General features: G+C 35.3%; 3 protein-coding genes across 3 annotated transcripts; 1 reads left to right on the top strand and 2 right to left on the bottom strand.

The window, feature by feature from the left end:
• Positions 1 to 53: 53 nt before the first annotated feature.
• On the bottom strand, positions 54 to 9274 carry LOC128206736 (transport and Golgi organization protein 11-like). The gene is made up of 6 exons (XM_052909399.1): positions 9130 to 9274; positions 7644 to 7788; positions 7115 to 7201; positions 3987 to 4182; positions 3041 to 3128; positions 54 to 2577 (listed from the first exon to the last, which is right to left on the bottom strand). Exons 1-6 carry the CDS (start codon positions 9148 to 9150, stop codon positions 2440 to 2442), a joined length of 675 nt encoding a protein of 224 aa, XP_052765359.1. The 5' UTR covers positions 9151 to 9274; the 3' UTR covers positions 54 to 2439.
• Positions 9275 to 10227: 953 nt separating this feature from the next.
• Positions 10228 to 14465, top strand: LOC128204341 (meiotic recombination protein REC114-like). Its single transcript, XM_052905755.1, has 6 exons — positions 10228 to 10335; positions 10659 to 10739; positions 11566 to 11649; positions 12102 to 12251; positions 12647 to 12718; positions 14289 to 14465. Exons 1-6 carry the CDS (start codon positions 10228 to 10230, stop codon positions 14463 to 14465), a joined length of 672 nt encoding a protein of 223 aa, XP_052761715.1.
• A 561-nt stretch (positions 14466 to 15026) lies between these two features.
• On the bottom strand, positions 15027 to 18541 carry LOC128206132 (retinol dehydrogenase 14-like). Its single transcript, XM_052908396.1, has 2 exons — positions 18400 to 18541; positions 15027 to 16941 (listed from the first exon to the last, which is right to left on the bottom strand). The coding sequence occupies exon 2, from the start codon at positions 16911 to 16913 to the stop codon at positions 15921 to 15923; it is 993 nt and encodes a 330-aa protein (XP_052764356.1). The 5' UTR covers positions 16914 to 16941; positions 18400 to 18541; the 3' UTR covers positions 15027 to 15920.
• Positions 18542 to 18795: the final 254 nt, after the last annotated feature.

The raw sequence follows: 18795 nt of genomic DNA, 5'->3' as shown, positions 1-18795 counted from the left end.
AACACATGTAAGTTATACTCTTTGACTTTTCTTCAAAAATAAAAGGACAAAACAACTTCTTAAAGATGTATTTTTACAATATGAAATTCATAAAACAAAATATAAAGGTAATAGATATTAGTATTAATATTCTAGCGCACATCAAGATGTGAGTACCTTACATTAATCACCCGTACATAACTACAAGAAAAATGACAAACAACACCTAGAAGATCAAGATGAATGGTCCAGACTAAAACTGAACATTTCCTGCAATATCAACTTTACCATTACCAAGCAACTTGGGTATGTACGTGCCCAAACCATCTACCAACAAACATAGTCAGCAAGCTTAAATGGGTTCCAGTCAGCCCTTGTGAGACTTGGAATCATCTAAAGTTTGTGAGAATGCTAAATATGAATGAGGCGTTCACTGATGATGATGATGATGATGATGATGATGATGATGATGATGTTAATATCTACTTTTTTCACGCAAATAATCTGGTGAAAACTTACTATACAGTTGTATTATAAAACGAAATAAAAAGCTTACAATCCTGATTTGAGGATTAATTCAGAAACATCATCTCTGTTTACAGAATAGAATAACTTTAGTGCATACACCAAATGTATAATGCACACTACACAGTTATTATGTAATCAATCTTGCGCACAGTGGTCATAAATTTGCTCAGGAAGAGCAATATTTTATAAGCACATCGAACGCTGATATTTCTACGATCTGTACCCTGTGCGTAGGAGTGCTATAGCTTTCCATACAAAACCCACCCCACAGGAAGGCTTTCAAATTGGACTGTTCCCCTGTACAAGTATCTTTAAACTGTATGAAGCAAAACACACGTGCCTTCTCCTGTTGAATATCTGTAAATTGCTTTCCTGTGATAGATTATTGCTAAAATGGGACTTAACCATTTTTTTTGAGCAATATAGACCATTTAAGATTATGTTCAAAAAGCCGTAAAGTTGCTGTCTTAAATATCCTGAATATAAAACCTGTTGACATAAAACATCAACAGACTAACCCCATGCACTAAATTTATTTCCTACAGTATTTAATTAACTTTTTTGAAGCTTGATTACACAAAACCATTTGAAATAAGTATCTTTTGCAATGTCTGATCTACTACATGTATTATAATCTCAGCCATTTATCATTTATCTAAATTTTGCAGATATTTTCTTAATTGGTGGCGAAACTAGGAATATTATATTAATGATAGAGTAGTTAAAAGACTATAAAAATTATTATTATTACGTTGTATATTTTATGATATTATGAATAATGAATACATATCGAAAACCCCTATAATACTAAGATGACAATCTAGAACTGCAATAAAGCAGAACAAAATATATGCATCAGAAGATACATGTATTTGAGCATGGAAACAACACATTAAGAAACAGAGATAAAGAAGTAAAATGCCAACTTTCACAAAATGTCCGTCTTATTTTTAGACACTAACTTTAGTGTACATGTACATGTACATGAGTCAAATACAGAGAGCGGACACTGCAAATACATTGTTTATTAATTCAAGGGTAGTAACTCTGGAGTGACTGGTAATTAAACTTTGCCATGATATATTGCCCCTAAACATATTTCCCTATTTTGGTGAAGATCAGACAAAATCTACTAGAGTTACAGCGCAGGCAACACAAACTTAAGCAAATTAAGTGCAGTTATTTAGAAATTACTGGCCAGACATTGCAGACTATCAAACTTGATCGAGATATTATTCCATTACACATATTGTGCACGTTTAGTTGATTGAAAAAAAAAGTTCTTCCAAGTTACATAATGGACAACAACACCTTTTTGTAGATTAAGCAATTCAAGGACCATAACCAGTAGTCGAAATTAGCACAAGCCCGCAAGCCCTGCACTGGTAAAATGTTCAAAGGCTTGCTCAAATTCTGAATTTTATATAGCAGGGCTTGTTCAAAACTTTTATGCCAAGCAATACAATAAGAATTCGGGCTTGTTCATCCAAAAGTCTGATTTCGATGACTGCATAACCCTTAAGGGATTGGGGTGACATGGCTTGTAATTAGACTTGGCTGAGGTACGCCCATACACATATTGCCCAAGTTTGGTGATGATCCAGCAAAAGCTCCTTGAGTAAGTGTGCAAAACTTAGTTGACGCCCCCTGTCAAAGATGATCCCATAATATATCATTTTTTTTTTTTAAACTGGTGTATAAAAATAATACTTTAAAGATAGCTTAAATGCTCATACATGAACATACTTAAGTTGAATGGAGGCATCTATTCCAAAGATATTTCAAGTATTGCAACAAAAATGGGAATTTTCTCCTTCCCTCGACCAGTTTCTGTCTATTGTATATCACAAGTAGAAAATACACCAGTGTTAAAGTATTAATATTGACAAAACTCTGAAGAAATGGTCTCGTTGGTCCCTTTATCTTTAGTTGTCATTTGCTGCGGAAAAACCAGAAGACAAATTTGATCATGAAGTAGCCCATCGCCGCTCCAAAGGCAAGTTTCTCTCTATTTGCCAGTAGCTCTTGTTGTCTCTCCATGGTGTGTAAACGTCTATTCAGTTTCATCAACTGTAACAGATACAATGTATTTTATTTACAATGTCACCTTGTCATTTGTGATCGATAACAAAATAGGAATGTACTGATTACCAGTAAATCTGCACTCTCAAAGATTGACAAAAGATCACATCAAAGTGTTTCATATTTATGTTCAAATATCAATGTTTTAAGGCTAAAAGCGTTACTAACACTAAGAAATTTAAATTTTCAGCAGTTTTCCAAATAATTGAGATATGGTCTATAGTGAGTCATCTTATTTAACTGAATTTAAAAATATTTCAAAACTGTCAATTTGTGAGAGTGCAGATTTAATGTCTTTATCACCTTTCCTTTAAGTATTGAAGTAAATTCCTTTTAATAGATCTTTGAAAATTAACTCGATAATTGTCAATGCCAGAGGCTAACAATAGATTTTCAACAATACTCGATACTCATTGTTTTAACACCGATTTACAGCAAATATGGAATGAACCTGTGATCTGAGCAGAACAGAATCCTCCCCAGACAGCATAAGGGAATCTGATAGTGGTGTGGTTGGCGTCCGCAGTGCCATTGTTCTCCTGCAAGAGAAGACAAAGAGAAGAAATGAGGTTGAATACTGTATTATATATACCATTACAGATGTATTGTATATCACACAGCAATACATTGATCACATTTCAAGTTAAATGCATGCCCTGTGTGTACTTAATGTGATCAGAGGCCATATTCAATATAATTCTTATCCTTATCGTGAGACATGCTTCAATGAACCATTCAGTTCATTGGCCAGTACAGTCCAATCAAAATACCTGGGATTCCCATCTTAAAATCAAGTGAAGTCTGAGGTGGGTATTCATAAAACTTCTTCAGAAATTTCATAACTGAAGTTCATTTCCAAGGGCATGACACTTAATTTAAAATAATGTCATTATTCACAAAATTAATGGCTGACAGTTAAATATACCATAATGACGTTGTTTTTAAAGCAGACTGGCTTCTCTGTATGTACTTTATTAACTAAAAACTGCAGAGAACGCTAACCTTGAATACACTCAATGACATCGCACTAGGCAGTGCGCATCTGATATGTACATGAAGAGATTGCATATAAGTACATGTACATATGTATATTATAAATTTATATTACATAAAGATTAGAAAATAAAGAAGTTATTATATAACTGCTGTTCATGTTTAAAAGCACTGGGAACATATGGCCACAAGATAAATACATACAAACTTGACATATAGCAGTTGAAACCTTTAATAACTTCAATTAAACACAATTTTCTGTCAAATTCATAATGTACAAAATCTTCACAGTGCGATACAATCTCCCCTTTTCTTCCTAAGCACCCTGTCCCTCCTCACACTGTTGTTTTTGAAACCAGGCTTAAACCATGAAACCAGTTTCAGGATTATTTCAGGTCACATACCCGTTTGGGACCCTGGGTTCAGCGTTTATCCCCTCCACCTCTTCATCATCGTTGCTGGACTCTAGGGAAGGGAACTGCTCGTCAAGGGTGAGTGTATGGGGTGGAGTCAGCAGCCCCACTGTCTCTGAGCTACCCCGAGGCAGGCTGTCAAAGTTCAGATGAACATCCTGCCTTCCGCCAACATGGTGCCCACCTCCTGAGAAAGAAAACAGGATTTTTCCGCTGAATATATCATGGGTCTTATCCTATGCAAAATTCTTTTAAATATGCTGTTTTTCTTAAGATACACCGAGAAATTCCAATCCCTATTCAAGATAGAGGGATAAAGACTCTTTCAAAAGCCCATAAAATTCCTTTTAAATGCATATATAAGTAATATATTTATCATTATGTACCTTAAAAGTATTAAGATAGGACAGGTCAAAGGTTTAAAAAACAAAAGGCCCAAAAGGGTCTATGATCTACTGGCATGGCTTTTGTGGTCATATCAATCCAGAGCATGTATGTATGGGTAAAAGGCAACATACATGTTTTGTGTTTGGGTTACCTGAAAACGTAGCACTTTCAACATCTGAGCCCAGAAAGTATTGTAAGCAGATTAGTTGCATGAACTATTTTAATATGTGCCAAGTAAAAGTCATCTGACAAAAAAAAAATGCTTTCAAAAATATACTCATAGTAAAAATTTCTGTAGTTTTAAAAATTAAAAAAAGTTGGTCAAAATGTCAAAGTCAAGGGCATCCTAGGACAACATTGATCAATTTGAACAAAAATTCACAATCAATTGTGCTGAGATGGATGCACGAACACACAAAAATATTTTCAAACCTTTCCAGATTTATGTTTACCAAACCTGTGAACTGTGGGTGTGGCCAGTAATGACACCAGGTGCTTAAACTTAAACATGCACAACCAATTTTGTTAAGATGAATGCGCAAACTACAGAACTTAAAGCTAAAAAATGGCCTTTGGGCTTTCAATAAGAACAAGGCAGAGTAATTCAAAATCCTAGACTTTCAAATTGTCTCCCTTAACTCTAGACTTGAATTTACATGTACATGTAAACTTGGCTAAAAATAGAATTCGCTCATGCAGACCTGGCTAAAAATAAAAAGCATTTCTTTAAAACTTTCATTGCCCATAATCTAGGCATTCATAGGCGGATCTGGCTGGGTTTCAAAAGGAACCCAGCTCTAATGGATCTAGATACTGTACAAGTTTCATCGAGATACAATCAAAACTGAAGACTGTATCATGTTCAGAAGCAATTGTTTACAGACTCACAGATGCACAAACGCACGGACGCACATACTACGTACACATTACCATCGCATAAGCTCTTCTGGCCTTTGGCCAGTAGAGCTAATAAAAATTGCAATTGTATTTTCCCCAAAATCTTTATCAGTTCAGCATATTGGCCATATTCAGTTGAACAGCTGAGTTGACGTTACAAAATAAATACAGTGCCTCTAGTTCAACAGTTTAAATAATTAGAGAAAAAAAAATAAAAGTGAGTATATAACTATGATAGAGTCTCATATGATAAATTCCTGAGGTTAACACATTACTTTATCAAAAAGGAATGGTCCACTGACTAACTATATGCTTATGAGGCAGATAAAATTTTAAGTTTTTGTAAAATGTACTTTTGTGTACGCCGAAATAAAGTGTGGCAAATCATTAGACACTCAAAGCTGGAACCCTTTCCGCAAATGTTTATATTTGCTCAAATATCATCTTTGAATACACAATTTTCATGCTTTGCTGTGGTGTGATTGGTTACATTATCACGTGATCTAATTAATGTATCGAAGTTCTCATGGCCTAGTGGTTCAGGTTTTGTTAATCTGTTTTTTCTTGACTTTACCAGCGTAAAGCACCCACCACTAAAACCAAAATATTTCTTTTACTATGACTTTTTATCTGCAATTTTTATCAAAGAGTAAAATAATAGAGTAAAATAATGATGAAATAAGAGTGTTCAGATGCATTACCGGGAAAACTGTTTCAACCAAAAACTACTTAAAAATGCATATCATTAGTATTTGAAGCTACATAGAATTTCAGGTATTCAGAAAGTCACATGATATGCAAATTTCATAATGATGTTGTGCGCTTTAAATTTAGATTATACTTTCGGTTTTGTTGCATTTCGTAATTGCCATTTAATTATTTATCAATCTGGGGGTTAAAAATGTCATAAAAGTAAAGAGAAGAGAATGCACAATGTACATATATACAAAAAAAAGAAAGTTTACATCACTAAAATATAATGGGACTTAAACGAGAAACGACCTATCATCTAACAAAAACACAAATATATATAATTTCAAGTGGTATAGTCATTATTATTATTATTATTATTATTATTTATTATTATTATTATTATTATCATTATTATTATCATTAATATTATTTTATAGAGCTCTTTTCATATATACAATAAACGTTCATAAGTGCTGAACGAACTATATATCACATTAATGGATAAAGAATAGAAAAATAGTAATATATTAGCATTAAAATTACAAGATGAAGTTAACAGTAGTGTTGGGAATTGGTTCTAGTTTGACTATTGATTATTGGTTCCGCTCAAGTAACCGAGTATCCGTAGTATAGTCGGATTTTGACAATACATTAATTGTAGTTTTATTCTTGTACAATAACACATTATTTTTAACTATGCTTGTGTAATATGTGTATGTTTTAAGTTATTTAGTGTTGTTGTTGCTTTCAACCAATATATGTATTGTTAATGATAACAACTGAACACTTCAGAATGTGTATATTAAAATGAACTCAAAGTAGAAAATTGGGAGAAATTAAAAGAAGCAAATAACGAAAGGAAGGAAAAAAAATTATCGCAGATTGGATTGATGATGACCAGACACAATCGCTTGTCGCTGATTTCAGGCCCAACCAATCGAGTATTTGTTATACCCGATCAACAAAACATCACTATGTAATAGCATATAATGCATTCATATATTATAAAAACAGCAGTCTTGCTTGATCGAGACAGTTCAACAAGTTCAACGCACAGTCGCACGCTTTAACCAAAAAAGTGCTTTCTTTAAAATCTCTATCATATGGAATGTTGAATGTGGTCTGTGTAATTATATACCAACCTGCCAGCATGATTCGCTCCGGCACATTCATTGCATGTGACTTCCCTCTATCATCTGACCAGTCCATCCCCCTTCGCATGTCAAACTCTGCAACACATCCAGAAAATACATGAACTTTATGAGAAATAGTGCAAAACTGTTACTGTAAACATACAATGCTATTTTATCAATTATGAAAGTGGAACTACAACGACAGATGGAAGTGATCAAAACATTGTAATCCTGAAACATGTGGATTGAATTAACTTTAGAAAGTAGATAATGCAAAAATATGCTATACTCTAGTCTAGACAAGAAAACAATAGTATTATATACTTGCAAATATATTTTTTTAACTACTAATCATCCCTTATAAAGACTACAGAGTTTGATTGTGTGTGCAAACAGTAAATGCCGCACAAGTTCAAAATTACATGCACTTAAATAATTATTCTGAAACTTGGGGAAAATTTCAATCCAGGATGTTGGAAAGCAATGCTTCATTAGTTTCTTTTTAAAACTATTTACACTTTCAACTGTACTGTATCACCTGTGTCTCCTCCGTTGAGTACGGGAATTTTGTCTGGAACCTGCATCTGATTACTAATGGAAGAGATAAAGTCTGGGTCGTAGCTTTGAGGCTGAACATCACTGTAGTCAGATGGAAGGCTTGCCACAAAGCTTCTCCGGTTGTACTGCAAAATTATCTTAAATTTATTAGCTAACTTATGAAATTAGTGTATTTTAGAAGAAAAAACTTGCTAACTTTCAGTTAACAGATAATCACTAATTTCTACCTTGCTTAAATAAGCGTGTTTACTTGTAAAGAACTAGACCATGCTGTGGTTCGTTATGTATGAGAGGCCTAACAAAAGCTTTGTTTTCATTGTGGCAGTGTCACAGGGAGCTGACAATGAAGTTGTTTTAATGTTTATAAAAACATGTTTCAGCACTATCAGGAAAGCATTGCCTCTATTCCACAGACCCAACATGTATTTTAATCATTATTGGGAAAAGTTGTCCCTAAAACACACATCAATTCTGCCATTTCTCTTTTGCCAGTTCCCTTACATGACCTTAATTCATTTTAAAAGAATCATGAATTGTACATCACTTTACTTGATTTTAGCAAGACCTTTGATACTGTGCCAACTGAAGATGTTGCATTGCAGGATAAAAGGTCATATCTTGGTGTGGTTGTCATCCTTTTTGAAAGACTGGTTCATGAATGTAGTAGCAGAAGGTAAAAACTTACAAACTTTTAAATGACCTACATGTACAATAGAGCATCAAATAACATTTTCGAATCTTATCAGACGATTGTTTGCTGTATAGACAGATAAAAAACTCAGACCACATTAACCTTCAGTAATATTTATATGTACTTGAAATGTCAGGTTTGACATGGGGTATGAAATTCAATGCAAAAAAAGTGTTATATTCTAAGTGTAGAAAGAATCATCCCACTTTAATGAAGTTGACAAAATACCACACTAAAACATGTGGACTCAAACCCTTACTTTGGATTACTTATATCAACTGACTTATCATGTTAGCAAACATCTGTTAAAGGAAATCTCTACACTTGGTTTCCTTCAACTTAAGTATAAAATCACTGTACCCTTGAATGCTGGAAAACTACCTTCATCACCCTTGTAGGATCACAATTAGAGTACGGCTTAATATATGAGACTCATACTTGAAGAAAGATATTGATCAACTGGAAAAAATTCAACTACAAGACAAAGACAAAAGATTGTGTGAAACAAAGCTCTCAGTCTCAGACCTCTGTCACAGCATAAACATTCTTTTTCAATGGAAAAACAAGTTGAGCCTGCATCAACAGTCGAGGGCTTCAAACAGGCTCTCTAACACAATGCTATAAGAACCCCTTCTCCGTAGATATATATGCAAGAAGTGGCTTTTCTGCGTATATGAACAGATACAGATGACTGTAGTTGACTTTTCTGATACCCCACCCACCAAAATTTTACAAGAGAAAGGAGATATTAATGGTTCCAGGTTAGGTTTCACACCTTGTCAGTATCCTCAGCCATTTCTAAGATGTCTGTTTGTCTTAATCTCAAGACATCAGTGGTTGATCGCTTAAAGGTGACTTAAAATCCCATATATTATCTGTTAAATATTAACTTTCGTTTTTGCACCTTTCTGAACTTCCTGTAAAGTTCGGAAGTGTTCGCTCTTTTTCCAATTTCGGTGCCGCGAAATTTTAAACATGTAAGCTCTGAAACTTTTAATTATATCTTTCAACAAAAGAATATATGTTTTCCATTTATTTGTGAAAATGATATAGCCATGATTATCTAATTGAAGATAAAAACATTTCATTTTAACAGTTAAAATACATCCATACCCTGACAATGTGGTTTCTGTGTTACTTTGTTGACATCTTCTGTACCAGACTTTGTTTCAGATACATGTAAATCGTCCTATAGAAAAACGGTTAGTAGATGGCATCACCAATCATGCTGAAAATTCAACATTCGTATTGATTCCATAACTATTTATAACATTAATAAACTTAGAGTAAACAGTCAGAGTCTTTAAATAGCTTTTCATTTAAAATCGTACTATAAACATTATAATAATTATTATAGTCGGTTCAAAAGCTCGCATGAGTTTATAGTTTTGTTTGTATCTTGCCGACTCAAAATAAAACTTATCTTAATAGGTAACTAATGCCCAATTTCGCGCATACCGCCAGCTGGCTAAACATTCTCGACTCTAGAATTGCCAAACCAAAAATCGTACAAACTGGTCCTTGTACAATCTAATTTGCGGTGGTGCCGCCGCGACGCGTGTTTGCCGTCGCTTTTAAAAAAACATGAACTAATAAAAAAGAACATTTGCATGGTTTCACAAAAGTTCGCATGAAAAAGAAAACAATTTCCAATTGATATACTAAGACAAAGCATTATATTGAGTCGTTTACATTGACAAGAAACATTGGCTACGACAGAGACTACCCGATTTAATTAAACTTATGCAGCGGGAGTTATTTATGAGACTCATAGCGTCTGAAAACCAATTCCAAGAATAATGCTTATCATATTTCGAGCAAATGATGAGAGAAGTAATAAATATATAATTCTATTTTATTGTACGTCAGTGTCATGGAGGCGGGTGAAGGTGGTAAGCGTGTCTGGATGCTGGAGAGATACGCCCGACTGACCAGTCAGATAGTGGGCCGGGAAATAATGCCAGCTAAGGACGGTTGGGAGGTACGTAATTGGGATGGGAGTAGAAAGAAGGCGGTGGGGTCTGGGTGCTGAAAAAAAATACGCCCTACTGTCCACCCTGATGTTGGGCTTAGAAATAATGCCGGCTAATGAAGGCTTGGAGGTATGTAACCTGGAGGCGGGTGGGGCGGTGGGTTAGAAACAAACAAGGAGTGGTGTCAGCGTGCGCCCATGTTAGAGACATGGTACAAACCATGGGGGAAAGTGAAATTATTATAGATAGGAAAGCGGTTAAGTAGTTTGGTATATAATTGGTATTGAGTCATTGCTATAGTGTTATGATAATTAGTTCTTTTTTCCCCCAGTATTTTGACAAGAAGGACGAGAGCCTCCAGTTGCTCGTCTCCGCCGACCAGCTCCTCGTTCACCAGGGCAAACGGCAAGTTGTATGTATCAGATGTTAAAATTACGGAATTTTGTTATTATCATTATGATTATGATTTCGTTAATTCATCATATCTTCAATAAAAATGGGGGATTCACATGACATTACAGATAAAATAAGTATACTGTTAGACCTGTTCGGTATGGACCTACCGTAAACATGTATATATACTGATATGATCATTTTCTTAAGAAATATTCATAAATTCAGCCCAAAGGAATTTATTCTTTTCCATTTATTCATATCTTATGAGACTGTTTTATGATCTGCCATGATGTACCAAGTGCTCTGCTATTTCATCTTAGCCGAACCGTTATGCCGGTTATTCCGGGAAGAAAGTCTGCTATCGTAAAACTGCGTACCAACGTTCCTTTTACTTCCATTTTAAAGTGGCACTCTTATTTAAAATCAATACATACACATGTATAACAATCATATTTTTAAAGTGATAAACCTTTAACTAACTACTAAATAATGCATTTATGGAAAATATTTATTACTGATAACAAGATTGTAGCCGTGTTTTTATTAGCTGTAAACGCACAAAGATTAAATGACTGGCGAGTCCTGAAAGATTTTCAGTAATCAGCTATTGTCTCATAACGTAGAAATACCGTGTTTTCTGCATCTTTCTTTCAAATTGAACACAGTATCCTTCATAAGACTCATTGTTTTCTTACTTATTAATTATTTTCTGTAAATGAAAACAATTGTATTCAATTGTAATTGTGGTGCATCTTTTTTGGGAGTAAACGTGCATCTTTAAAGGAGATCGTTTCGTATTTAGCGTGCAGTATCAAAATAAAATTGGTCTTACCCTGTTTCAGGAGAGCCTGAACCTGTCGGCGGCGGGGACCTGGGTGAAGGGCGTCAATAAGGGCGACAGTCTAATGGTGGTCTGTAACCTCAAGGTAACTCTCCATTACTCATTATTTCGTGGAAACTGCTATATACTAGTATGCAGACATTGTGAAATATATTCTTACAGCTTTAGCCAGATCGCATTGTCAATCCCGTTTAGAATTGTCCAGCGTCTTACCAGACTCATTCGAATATTACCAGACTTGGCTGGTTGGTCGGGCTGGTTTCGTGAGCATGTATGTGAAGCTTACGATGGAATAGAACTATTGAATACAACTTGAAATATATAAAATTGTCACGTCTGCAAAAACACACGATAACACGTTCACAATGTCAAACATTACTATATGTATTTCAGGACACAATGAGGTCCTTTGCCAGGCAAATCATTTCGCGGTGTCCGTAATTTGCTAACAAGTTTACAGTATTACTTCTGTATACAATTCTGTATTTGGAACATTTATACCGTCAAAAAGATGTCTTATTCTCCTGTATTTTGCAGAATTTCACAGGACGGCGGTTCCGGGTGAAATTCTCCCCATCCACAGAAAAGACCGCCATAAGCCTGTGTCGGGAATGTATAGATGTTCTGGCTAAATATTTCCCTATAAAACTGCCAGGCGGGAACGAAACTGGGAGTGCGCCCATGCAGGTTTGTTTAAATAGAATGGATATCTTAGGAAATTGGAAAGTTTCATTTCTCGATTTGTTTTTTATACAGATGTATTTGTTAAAATGTGGGAAAATGTTGAAAAATATTTTTTTATAAATATGAACTTTGTACTGTTAATATAACCTAATATAGACAGTACAAAGTATATTTATAAAACAATATTTTTCAACATTTTTTCACATTTTTGGTATTATAATTTTTAGTTTGGAATTAAAAGATCTTTTTTGGATTTAAAACAAAATGATTAAGTTTGAAAATCCGGTGCCACTGTGTTTGTGTGTTATTCGTATTTGCTTTATGTGTGCATACTATATGAATTCGTATACAACATTCAATGGTGCGTGCGTGTATTTATCGTACTATTTATTTCCAAGGTAACGTCGCAACGCAGCCTTTCCGGAAGTATGACGTTGACTGATGACGTCACCATCGGACAAATTGCTCAGGTGTGTACTATATAAAAGTAGCAATACATACCTCTGCTTTTAAGCATCAAATCATCCAAATTTAAGTTACCATGTGTTGAATAAGCTGCTATTTTGACCGGCAGATTCCAGTTCTTTACAGCTCGATGCAATGTGCCCTCTTGGCCCCTTTTCTGCAGCAACATGTTCTCAATAAAACATGGCCAAAACCTTAATTTAGAATACAACATTTCAAGCCAATGAAATTGTAGACAGGCAATCAAAAATTACTAGACTTAATCATTAAGAATTTAACCTGTCACGTTTTTTAAAGGTCCGGCTACAGTCACTCATACGATACACACTCTCTGTGGCAGATTTTGCGTTGACAATGCATCAGCCAATGAGGTTGTATTCTAAGTCAGTTACATGACATGAAGTGAATTCTTAATGATTAAGAAGGCCTCATTCGCTACGCTCACTCCGCCTATTCTTATTAATTAAAAAATTACTTCATTATCTGCTACCCTGTGTTCACTATCGCGCTCCGTATGAAAAGTTGTTTTGTAAAATAAAACAAAAATACATTTAACCGTATTCAATATGTTGATATGTATCATATTAGTTCTACGTGTACTGTACTATGTAGACTTTTGGGGTCCTTCTGATCAACGAGTGTAAGACAAAATATAGTCAGATCAAGAAGGTTCGCTTATTAAGGGACTGACTTATGTTTTTCGACTACTTTTTTTTCATTTTTCACGGAGACGCATCTGTTAATGCTATTTTTTATTCTTTGATACAGAAATTGCAGAAAAAAATACTATAAAAGTATACAAAAAAATGGTTGTATTGGGAGCGAACCTACGCCTGTAGTCAAGATTTTTTTGAGAAGACTGACACCATAACTGCTCGCTCACATAAAGGAAATCATACGTACTACTGATGGAAAGTTTTAACCTTTAAGCCTTTTGTTAAATCGCGTTAATTAATAGCGTTATTCAAAATCGTGTACAAAAGACAGTATTTGAGCCAAAGATATTAATTTTTTAAGGGTTCAAGTCGTCAGTTTCTTAGTTTTTACACTCTTTCTATGATGATTTGCCTCACTTTACTTGGAATAAAAAGGTGAGTTTTACAAAACATATGCGAGTCCTTTTTAATAAAATGTCCTACACTCTTTGTATGACTGGCATAATCATCTTTTGTTTTTGGAAATGTATGTCGTCGTACAATATGTTTGTTAATATGCTGGTGCCAATTTGCATATTTTATATATAGGTCCATGTATTTAGTGCTTATCTTTAGAGCAATTAAATAATGCCATTGGTGCACCCAAAAAAACGTTATGTGCATATATCCGTTCAATAAAGCCATTGGTGCACCCAAAAAACGTAATGTGCATATTTCCGTTCAATAAAGCCATTGGTGCACCCAAAAAACGTAATGTGCATATTTCCGTTCAATAAAGCCATTGGTGCACCCCAAAAACGTAATGTGCATATTTCCGTTCAATAAAGCCATTGGTGCACCCAAAAACGTAATGTGCATATTTCCGTTCAATAAAGCCATTGGTGCATCCAAAAACGTAATGTGAATATTTCCGTTCCAGGCCATATCCAGCCCATCACGACCACAGATGCCGTCGCCTTACTCGCGTTTCCATGACAACAGTTACCATGGTGACCTTAACACGCAGGTTAAACTGTGCCTTACTGATCCGGAGTTCCCCGCCTTTGTTGGACAAGTAGAAAGAGAACTAGAAAAAATAAAACGAGAATCATGCTAGAGTTCACGTTAAAACATTGCTTCGTTATTGTTTCACATCCATTAGTTCATGTTAGTTCATAAGTTCCTCAAAATGACAACAGTGGTCTGTCAAATGCTACCGCTGTAAGTTAATGCTATATTCAAAAGTAGAGCTTCTGCTTTAAAATACATATGTAGCTGTAGTTTTGGCACCAAAAATAGAGCTACAGCTGTATAATTACAACAGACTGTTGTATTGTTTAGCTGTAACTGACTGTTGTTATAGCCGGGCGAGTATACTTTAAAATACAAATGTACCTATTAATTTACAGCTGTAGCTATATGAAGTCTTGGAGTAGGATCATAAACACAAATAGATATTTGTTATTGGTCCACGATGTAGTGTATTACTGTTGTTGATTGAACAAGGCATTGGGCAAATGTGTACGCTGCATAGCCGCGAGCAAAAACTTAAGCTTTTCTTATCCAGTCTTACTAAAACTTGGTACATGTATACAACTTTGGCCCCCGAAAAACGGCGCTTTTATTCTGAGCACTACTGGTTGTGACTCGAAAACACTTCAGTAGGGAAATGTCAGTAATGCGAAGTACATTTAATGCGATAATATAAAACATACACATTACTACATAAGTCATTAAAGGTAAGCAAAACACAAAAATAACTGATACATGTAAATAATATTGAAATAATCGCAGTGGATAATGCCATTGTAAAGTAAGCAATATGGAAATATACTGATCGCACAGTATGATGGGAATGAACTCATGCTTTGGTGCCAATTGACCTGTTAAACAATTAGTGTAGTTTAGCTAAAATATCTTTAAAAATCAGATTGTTTAATATGGTAACTCCTACCAATTCATATTTATGTTATGCAAGATCGTTGTTAGGAATGACCTCTTTGATAAATCTGAAGAAAAATGAACATTTTAGGTTAAATGTCACTTATTTTTACAGGTCATATGACACCAAAGCAGGATTTCATTCTCATCAAACTCCTGTGACTGATTGTTCAACATCCTGGAGATATTCTATTCCGCAAAACATGCAAACAACGTAAAAGTCTTACTATATAAAGGCATAACTGTGTTTCACAGAAACACAAAATAGATATATGCGAAAAATAGAGTATTATATTGATGATAAACGGAGCACATTAATTTGATATAAGTTTCACAATAACCACAATCGAGTCATTAATAAGCAACCGCTTACACAGACGTTCACAGGCGTTAAATATCAACCTTTGCAACTCCCTTAACCAAACTCGCATCATGACGACAAGGCTGGGTTAGATTCCCGGCCTGGATGCAAATTAATTTAGTTTGTGGTCACCAAGCCGGAGAAGTTTGGTTTTCTACGGGTACTCTGGTTTCCCCCATAACACTAGACCACAATAACGATAACTAAAGTAAATGTTTCACATGCGCTACAAGTCAGTTAGTGTGAACCTTTTCTTATTCACCATATCGATCATCCCGCCTGTTCAGTTCCGGTTCCTTGAAGTCCCCTTATCTCCTCTTCCGTCAAATATCCCTTCACCTTTTCCATGGTCCACTGCCACAATGCCTCTTGCTTCCCCTTGTTGCGCGCGTCACTGTTTGGGGTCACAACCTTACTGTCACACCAATAAAGTCCCGTCAACCCCACGTACTTTGGATTTACTGCGAGGTCAATGCTACATTTGGCGCCTCGAAATGGAGATTTCGCAACTCCTGTAGCTTGCATAGCACCGTGTGCAACTTTTTTCAGCCCCGTGTTCCAGTCACGCCAAAAATTAGAATCGATCAAACCGGGATGTATGCTATTTATAGTAACATCAGAGCCCGCCAAGCGTTTACCCATTTCAGCCGCTTGCATGATCTGGTACAACTTGGAGCGCCCGTAATAGTTCAGCCTCGGGTAACTGTCAGGGTTTCCCTCGTAGTTGATGGTTTTTAGGTCAAATGTCCCGGATTTGTGAGCGGCGCTTGACATGAGCAGAATGCGACAATCGGGGCCGCTTTGTTTCATTATCCCGAGAAGTTTGCCAATTATGATAAAATGACTTAGGTAATTCACCTGCAATAGCATCTCATTTCCGTCCGATGATTTTTGAAACGGACCGAGTCCTAGACCCGCGTTACAGAAAAGAACATGGAGTTTCCGGCCACTCTTCTGAAAGTTTTCGCAAAATTCCATCACCGATGCAAATGACGCCAAATCTAGCTGCATATATTCAAGAGCAAGAGAGTCACTATCCGTTAGACCCTCTGTTCCTTTGGCTTTTTCTGCCTGAAATTCCTTGTTCATTTTCTCGATCGCTTCTTGAGTCCTGCCCTCCGATCGACAGGCCAGAATGACAGTCGCCCCCATCATAGACGTCCACTTGGCGATTTCGTATCCCAGGCCCGAGTTTGCGCCTGTGACTATGAATATTTTGTCCCGAGTCATAGGAACCATGGGAAAAGACGGTCCAGAGCCCATTTTCGACCAGTTGTTTTTTTCCGTCAGTCTGAAACATTAGCCATCGTATATAAAGATAGGAGATATATGTCAATATATTTTACTCTGAGTAAGCCATTTTCTCTGAACATTTGAAGCTATATGGTATCGCAGACAAACCCTGCATACTCCCACTTATATAAAACACGTTTAGTTTGCCAGTAGTAGTAATCCTTGAAACTTAGTATATATAGAGGATGCTTGTTTGTTTCAGTGTATGATCGTTAAATATTTCATCGAGTGAGCACCAAAAGCTATATTTCACGAGTGTCGCGGCAATGAGAGATATATTCATTTTCGGTGTTCACTGAAACGAACAAGTTTTCTTTCTATTATATGCTTAAAAGGTTTCAAATGACATTTTATTGTTGTTTTTCAGAAAAGCGCACCAAATTTTATGCGAACGAAACGTCATTTCGGAAACGACGATGTTGAATTTGTGTCCCAATCCTGTGCGCAATCACGTTTGATTTGGAATTGAGGCTGGGCTAAAATCTCAAAACAGTGAAAAATATCAAAATGTTATTTCACTATTTGAAACAGAGGAATATCATTTTTATTCCACTGATAAATCTCTATAAACCACCGGAAAGCATATAATAAACTGAGTGTCTTAATTTTCCTTTGTCCACTCCGACAAATGACTAAACTGTCCACTCCACAGGGGGCAGAAGGCAAACTATGTTTTCCTGTGGTCCACTCCTCACTTCAAATTGTAGTGAACTTTTAGGTGCAATTTAATGCCTTCTAAAGGCTGTTTTCCCTACCGATTTTTTTTTCGATTTTTCCCACAAAAAAATAAAATAATTCCCAATTTGATAAATGCAGATTATGTTGATGAATAAAAAAAGCAATGAATGTCTTGAAAATTTAACAAGATCTTGACAAGACTAACTCTTTTACAGCATAATGTATGCATAAAAAGGTGGAAACATGTATATTTGCCATTATATTTGCTATTTAGTTCTGATTTTGTGTTGTTTTTTTCCAAATCTCGACTTTTTCCCTATTTGCAAGTCACAGGCGGTAAAAATATTTCCAAAAAAAATCACTGAATTGAGAGCTGCTTCAACCTGATCCGCAGTGGCTCAAATTCAGGAAATATGATGATACTCTAGAGAATACATTTGTTGTAACCATGATCGAAGCCATTATTCCTCATTTCATCCACAAATTATTCATTAAGTATGCAATATAAAAATATGTACCAGCTACATCTGTATGTCTAAAATTCGACCCATTGCGCCCTGTAACACAAATTTAACCTATTTTGAATTCTTGAAATATGAACAATTGTTACCTCAACTTTACAATGGACTTAGTCTACAATGTAGTTTACTGAAGCATTGAGTCAACTTTGCAACGGTATGTTTTGTTAAAAATTCAGGTCGGTGGTTAAGTTATAGAGATACAGTTGGGTCTCAATTTAGTTACGTTAATTTAATACCTTAATTCGAAACCTACGTACCTTTAAAATCCTCTCGATTAAACGAACAATAGTGTTTATTATTTAAGTATCCCGTGTTCACATGATAGTTGCATTATTTCACGTTGTTATATAAATTGTTCTAGCTTTTAACATATAAACATACCCAACTACAGGTATTAAAGATTTGTTATACTGAATATGGATAGGCTTGAGTTTAAACTTCCTGTCTTATTCACATGATATCGATATTCACTACTGTGGTATGTGCCACAAGAGCTACTGAGCTACACTTAAAGGGACTCGCTCATGTTTTTGTAAAATGCACTTTTTATTACGAAATAAACTGTGTCAAATCATTAGAAGCGTTAAAACTAAGATACTGACGGCTGTAACTCCATGAACCCTTTAACAAGTGTTGATATATGCTCAAATATT

The sequence above is a fragment of the Mya arenaria genome, chromosome 10 (assembly GCF_026914265.1).
Source record: "Mya arenaria isolate MELC-2E11 chromosome 10, ASM2691426v1".
Classification (NCBI taxonomy): domain Eukaryota; kingdom Metazoa; phylum Mollusca; class Bivalvia; order Myida; family Myidae; genus Mya; species Mya arenaria.
This window is presented reverse-complemented; position numbering and strand designations above follow the sequence as displayed.